Source organism: Nicotiana tabacum, chromosome 16 (genome assembly GCF_000715075.1).
Source record: "Nicotiana tabacum cultivar K326 chromosome 16, ASM71507v2, whole genome shotgun sequence".
Lineage (NCBI taxonomy): Eukaryota > Viridiplantae > Streptophyta > Magnoliopsida > Solanales > Solanaceae > Nicotiana > Nicotiana tabacum.
The window spans coordinates 171182348-171189992 of record NC_134095.1 but is presented as its reverse complement, the minus strand read 5'-3'; the positions used below and the strand labels follow the sequence as shown (position 1 = coordinate 171189992).

General features: G+C 38.2%; 1 protein-coding gene across 1 annotated transcript; it reads right to left on the bottom strand.

Annotated features, from left to right (window-relative positions):
- Nucleotides 1-4118: 4118 nt before the first annotated feature.
- Nucleotides 4119-7645, bottom strand: LOC107786230 (protein STRICTOSIDINE SYNTHASE-LIKE 10-like). The gene is made up of 3 exons (XM_016607677.2): nucleotides 7261-7645; nucleotides 5398-5661; nucleotides 4119-4848 (listed from the first exon to the last, which is right to left on the bottom strand). Exons 1-3 carry the CDS (start codon nucleotides 7563-7565, stop codon nucleotides 4278-4280), a joined length of 1140 nt encoding a protein of 379 aa, XP_016463163.1. The 5' UTR covers nucleotides 7566-7645; the 3' UTR covers nucleotides 4119-4277.

Here is a 7645-nt window from a genome sequence, read left to right as displayed (position 1 = left end):
TACAAATTTTGTTAGTTTAAATAAGAAAGTTTTAGTATAGACAGGAGCAAAGCTGGAAGAGCAACTTAGGCTAGTATAGACATTGAATACTGAGGATCCATTCTCTAGCAATTCAATTAAAAGGTTTATCATTAGAAATAAAAAAAAATTAAAAAACAAAGTTACTAAAAGGCGAAATGGCTTCCTGGCCACTTAAACTTGCATCAGTTTATAAAGCCGATATATGGACTCTTGGGTTTCCCATTTGAATACTTTTACTTGAGAAAATGGCTACTAATAAGCACTTGTGATGGTGCGTGTTGTTCAGTTGCTGCTGACATGGATTTTATTTAATATTTTGTATAGCCACATCATCTATTCATTCACATTTTGTTGACACCTGGACGTTCAAGGTCCCACTTTTTTTTTTATCAAATTAAATTTTTCTACACATATCCCTTCCACTCCCTCAGAACCCGCCGGAAAAAACCTTATCGAACTAGGAATCAATTTGAAAAACTTTAGATTTTATCATCGGCAACGGCTCCGACGATTCTCTGTTTTTTTATCCTATCCAATACCTTTCACTTTCATTGTTTATCATCTTCTCACCAAGAAAATATAAACCATTTGCAAAAGCTTTTACCACAAAAAATTACAAGGAAAATATCACCAAAACTAAAAGACTAAAATTACCATCTCAAAATATCAAAGAGAAAAATCATGAAGCAGTGAACAACTTTTATCATGATTGAAATCTGTCACGACCCGGATTTCCCACCCTCGGGAGTCGTGATGGCGCCTACTGATGTGAGTTAGGCAAGCCAATTATTAAACCATCTACTTTTTTACCAATTTTATTCTCTTTAACAATTACGAAGGAATAACATTTAAATAACGGAATATAACATAAGCGGAAGAAAACAATAAGCCATCTGAACATAAATATCTATTACAACCGTTTGGGTCTCGACTACCCAGAGCTGGTATCACATTTTCACAGATGGTCTAAGAATACTACATATAAAGGTCTGAAAGAAATAATACAACACTGTCTCTGGAAATACATGTAAGAAACAGGAAAGTAGATAGAACGAGATGCCAAGGTCTACGGACGCCTGCAGGGCTACCTCGGGTTGCCTGATGAACAAGAATCAGCAATCTCACTGCGGTCCGAAGTCTACAACAGTGGGGTCTACTCAAAAGAGTGCAGAGTGTAGTATCAACACAACCTACCTCATGTGCTGCTAAGTGCCTAGCCTAACCTCGGTCAAGTAGTGACGAGGTTAGGACCAGACTACCAAATAAACCTGTGCAGTTATATAATATACATCGGAAAGTAAAACAGGAATAAGCAAGTAAAGATGGGAGGGGGAAACATGTTGCGGGGGTATACCAGTAATAACAGTAAATCCAGAGTAACAGTCTAAGGGCAGCTTAGGATTTAAAGCGAACAAAAGAAACTGATATCCAAAATAAACACACTTGTATCAATAATTGTTGCAGCGCGCAACCCGATCCCAAAATATAACGACAATGTTGCGGCGTGCAACCCGATCCAAATATATTATTGCTGCGGCGTGCAACCCGATCCACATATAATATTGTTGCGGCGTGCAACCCGATCCACATATAATAGTATTGCGGCGTGCAACCCGATCCACATATAATATTATTGCGGCGTGCAACCCGATCCACATATAATATTGTTGTGACGTGCAACCCGATCCACATATAATATTGACAACAATAATAACAAGAGTCCGACAAGGGATCAATAAGGTCTACACTATCCCGGCAAGGGATTCGACAACATAAGTAATACGTCCCGGCAAGGGAGAAACAGCTATAACCAAACTTGTTACAACACCTAACTACCTCAGCTACAACCAAACTTGTTCCAACATCTAACTACCACAACTATAACCATAATCATTACCCAACACAAAGAATCATTAACCTAAGCATCCGTAATATCAATTAAGAATACAATGCAAGGGAACCACAACTCAACAATAGCCCGGCAAGGTGCAACATAATGATCTCTTCTCTTTCTCACTTTTACTTCACAATTCACTTCACAACTCGATCCGATGCTCTAGAGTTTCAATTATTACTTATACTTTCAAAATTCTTTTTACAACTGGAGCCGACGCTCTTCAATGTTCATAGGTCACAATTCTTCCACAACTTTACACCACAAATAGAAATCTTCACCAAGGCATGAATAATACAACAAAATCATGAAAATCACAATATAAGACTCACGGTCATGCTTGATACCAACGTATAGAAACTCGTCACCATGCATATACGTTGTACTCAACAAGAAGCAAATAGCAAATAGGACACAACTCCTAATCCCTCAAGCTAAGGTTAGACCAAATACTTACCTCGAACTTCCACGACCACTCAAGCCTCAAACACCGCTTTCCCTTTCAAATTTGGCTCCAAATCAATCGTATCTATACATAATCGACTTAATAACATCAATAAATGCTAAACAATACAATTCCAATACTTAATTATAGCTTTCCCATCATTCTTCCCAAAAATCCAAAAATTAACCCCCGGCCCGCTTGGTCAAAACACGATGTTCGGACCAAAACTCGATCACCCATTCACCCACAAGCCCAAATATATAATTTGTTTTGAAATTCGATCCCAAAACGAGGTCAAATTCCCAAATAATCAAAAAGCCCTAACTCTGCCCATATCCCTAATTTTCTACCCTTAATCTCTTGTTTTAGGCCTAGAAATCTAGAGGGTGTTGATAAAAATGGAAGAAAACGAGCTTAGGATTACATACCTATGAAGCTATGGTGAAGTTCCTCTTCAAATATCGCCCAAGAGGTGTGGAGAAGATGAAGTTTATGAAAAATAATGAAAATCCTGTAATGTGTTCTGTTTTTTGGAACTTAAAATAACTGGGCGAAATTACTCATCGCGTTCGCGATGGGTTAGGCCTGCTAGGCCTTCGCGTTCGCGGAATACGGCTTGTGTTCGCGGAGAAATGACCTCTCGAGCCTTCGCGTTCGCGTCCATGTGGTCGCGTTCGCGTACGTTTAATGCCCCACCCCCTTCCCGGGCTAAATTAGCATTCTCATTCGCGAAAGGAATTCACGAACATGTTCTAATCAAAATTCATTTCAAATTCCTTTAATCAATTTCAGAAAATAATTTTCTTTAAAAATTTATTTCTCGGGCTTGGGACCTCGGAATTCGAATCTGGGCATACGCTCAAGTCCCATATTTTTCTACGGACCCTCCGGGACCGTCACATCACGGGTCCGGGTCCGTTTATCCAAAACGTTGACCGAAGTCAAATTAACTCATTTTATAGTCAAAACTTATCATTTTTCATAGATTTTCATATTTAGGCTTTCCGGCTACGTGTCCGAACTGCGCATGCAAATCGAGGTGATGCTAAATGAGGTTTTCAAGGCTTCGGAACACAGAATTCAATTTAAAAGCAAGGTCATCACAAAATCAGACCCAACTTTTCCCAACAAATCAACAAATAATTTCAACAAATCAAAGCAGCGACCATGATCGAAATCAGACCCATTTTTCCCCAACAAATCAGAAGATAATTTCAGCACGACGTACATATATATAGGTGTAATCAACGGAGCACGACGTACAATAATTCAAAGCCAAGTCAACGACCATGTGAAGCTCAACGTCGGAGGCAAGCTCTTTGAAACAACAGTATCAGCTCTTCGCTCTGGTGGACCCGATTCTCTCTTATACGCCTTATCAAACCGGAATTCCGACGAACCAGAACAAATCAGAAAATAATTTCAACACGACGTACATATATATTGGAGTGTGATTGATAGTGAAAAATTGAAGAATAAACAAATATGACGGTTTAATATGAAGCTTTGGAGTGTGATTTATCAAAATTTTTATTATAGGCTTAATTGGGAATAAAGGAGGAAGAAAAGAAATGGAGGGATGAGGGATTACAGGAGTAGCGACAATGAGTGACGAAAAGGGAGGGGCAGGGGTAAGGGTACATGGAGGAATAAATAGAGGTGGATCTTTTTTTTAAAATTTTTTATCGTATTCATGCGCTTTATACACGTGATTAACACGTAATTGACCACATCAGCTTTAATAATGCCACATAAGCATAGTCAACGGTCAAAAGTGTTTATTAGTATCTATTTTCTCAAGGTGTTCAAATGGGAAACCCAAAAGTTCATATATCGCCTTTACAAACTGATGCAAGTTTAAGTGGCCCGGAAGCCATTTCGCCTTACTAAAACAATGGTAGAGAATAGTGGTTTTCTTTATGACAAATCATAAACTCCTAAAGAAGACATCATAACAGAGCTGATCCATAACTTGCCATTTTCCTCCTCATGAACTTCACTAATAAACCTCAACGTCTCGCCTTCAACATCTTCTAAAACCTCCAAAATTCGCCCATCCTCACTTAACTTAATTGCAGTAGCCTGTGGCTGCCCTCCGACTAACAAATTGTGCAGTTGCTGGAAATTGAATTCCCCTAACAATGTCTTCCCGAGCCACGAATCGGATATAATTAATCGTGCAAGAGGTGATGCTTTTGCATGCAAAGCAACCCAAAATTCCCCTCTTGAATTTATTCTAACATTGTCTGGAAATCCTGGCAACTCAGCAAATATATCATGGTTTCCTGCATTAGGACCTTTAAGCCAATACCTTAGTATTCTACATGCAGAAGTTTCAGCTACTAGTAGAAAATACCCGTCTTTGCTTAAGGCTACACCATTTGCAAAAGCTAGGCCTCCTAGTACAACTGTTACTTCTTTTGTTGGTTTATTATATTTCATCAGCCTGCCTGTCTTATCTCCACTTGCAGTCGCAGCAACAAATTGCCTACATATATACAACATGAAAATAAGATACTCGTGCGAGAATCCTTAATTATGAAAAGAGCATCTCAGCGTGTTCATGCAAGATCCGGAGAAAGGCCATATCCTAAGGGGTGTGAAAATTCCTTAATTATGGGCGAAATGATATTCTGGTTGGAGTTGAATAAAAAGTAGTTGAAGTTGAGATTATAATGTTATTCTAGTATATGCATACAAAATGTATTAATGTTGCATATGAGAAGAATCTTTTTGTTTACCGTCTTATCTATTTTATTCTCATAAGAAAACACTTTTAGTTCAGTTCAATAAAATATGAGTCTCCAAAACCAGATGTCGTAGATTCAAATCCTACCGTGCGTGATGCTTTTCTTCTTAGATCGAATTAGAATAAAATAGAATATTCATTCCGTGTACTTTCACAACAATCGAAATTTGACCTAATTTATCTATGAATTACAGAAACGAGGAGGTCAATGGTAATTAATCTAAAGGTCTAATTGATCAACACACTTATATTGTAAATATGCAGTTATGAATAAAAAGAATTAATTACCTGCGCTGGTAGATTGTGCTTGTATCCGTGAAGTAAATAACATCGTCGTGGTCATCAATATCCAGATCATTTGTGAAGAGAAGAGGTTGGCCTTCAAAATCTTGGACAAGTGGGGTAGCCAATCCACCAGTAGGTCCCACAACATGGAGTCCAAAGTAGGCATCAGCAATGTAGAGATCCCCAGTTTTATGATCAAATCGTAAGCCCAGTGGTCTTCCACATACATGCTCCATTTCAGGAGCAGATGGCCTGCTACAATTCTCCCTTTAACATAACAAAAGTTTTATCAGAATTTTTCAGCTTGAGAAATCCGCGGACATCTATATATGGAAATAACAGGAAAATCCAGATTCACGAAGCTAATTACGTTCAAAAAACCAGAATCTTGTTTTATTGAAAGTACTCTATTTGTGAACAGTAATAAGTTAAAGATTAATGGAATTCACGATAGATCATTGAAAAAGTGGTTTTTCAGTATTTGTGGGACATCTTGTGAAAGAGTCAGAAGTTGACTTTTAAGCTTGTGGGTACAACGTGATAGAGATTGTTATATTTAATATAGTAAAAGTTGGTTTCATTACCCCTCGTCTTATTTAACTGTGTTAGAACCTCTTAAGCAAAAATAGGCATTATTTCGGGACATGCCAAACAAGGAAATTAAGGTGGAACATTCTAACTGAGAAGGAGAGGATATATGGAAAATATATTGTGCGCAAAAAGCATAACTATATATACTATTTCCTCTGTCAATTTAGATGAGGTAGTTTGACTCGGCACAAAGCTTAAAAAAAAAAAATACTTTTACAATTTGTGGTCTTAAAAGGTTAAGGGATAAAAGCTTTGCGGGGTCATAACATTTATGTGGTTATAAAAATTTTCTCATTAAGGATAAAATAAAAAGTTTAAAGTTGACTTATTTCCAAAATAGAAATGTGTCATTTATTTTAGTTGAAACATTAACTAATAGTGAGTCGCTTTGACCACTGCATTGCATTCGTAGATGAATATAAAAGCTTCTTGGAGCTTATTGACTTATCCTAGAATCCTAGTTATTTTGAAGGCCAAATATTAAGTACATGAAATTAAAAGTTATACTTGGACTGCTTCAGAGGAGCACTGATGCACCGGTGAGGAGGTGTGAGCGACTGGCTGTAGTGGGCACGCGGAGAGGTAGAGGACGACCTAAGAAGTATTGGGGAGAAGTGATCAGAGAGGACATGGCGCGACTTAGGATTACTGAGGACATGGCCCTTGACAGGGAATTATGGAGGTCGAGTATTAAGGTTGTAGGTTAGGGGAGAGTTGTAAATATTTCTACAGCACAATAGAGTGAGACTAGCCAGTTAGGAGTTAGACTAAGAATGTCATTGGTCGTCTATTGATGCAGGGCTTTACCTGCTAGTTTTACTATACCAGCCATCTTTTTCGTATTTCGTATTCTGTATTTCAATATCTCTTGTATTGCTATTGTTGTTATTTTATTATGCATTTTTATGGTACTAATATATCGGCTCCTGTTGCTTTTTGAGCCGAGGGTCTCCTGGAAACAGCCTCTCTACCCTTCGGGGTAGGGATAAGGTCTGCGTACATATTATCCTCCCCAGACCCCATTTATGGGATTATACTGGGTCGTCGTCGTTGTTGTTGTACTTGGACTGCTTCACGTAACAAAAAAGTACTCATATATAGAGTATGTTTTAGCATAGAGAGGAAAATGCAATACCCTCTGCCCAATTTGTATCTCAAACTTGCTAGGGATTATCGAACTGATCAAGCAGGGAATCGCTTGGTTCAAATTTTACTGGCACAAAGAAAAGAGTAGAAACTCAAATGCAACAGTAAATTAAAGGGCGTTATGCGTACCTTTGGGAAGAGGTGACTGCAAAGTCAACCCAAGTCTGAGAATGTGGTTGCCACTTAAGAATGCGGCCATCGGCAACACCAGTATAGGGTCCTTCACCATTTGGATCAAAAGCAACACTTTCTGCTCCAAATGCTCCTTTCAATTGGATTAACTCGGCTTTAGAGAGGACATCTTTGGACCCTGGTATAGGAGCTGGTTTAATCACATTATTCTCATCATCAGAGTCGGAGGCCAAGATTGCAGAGACAAGTATAAGTGCTATAGCACTCAACATGAGGAACTTTGAGGCATTCATTATTGTCATGTAGTTTTGGTTATTACAAATGCACAAGGTATATATGTTATAGTTCGTTCCACTTCATTTGTGGAATATATATTTGCCTT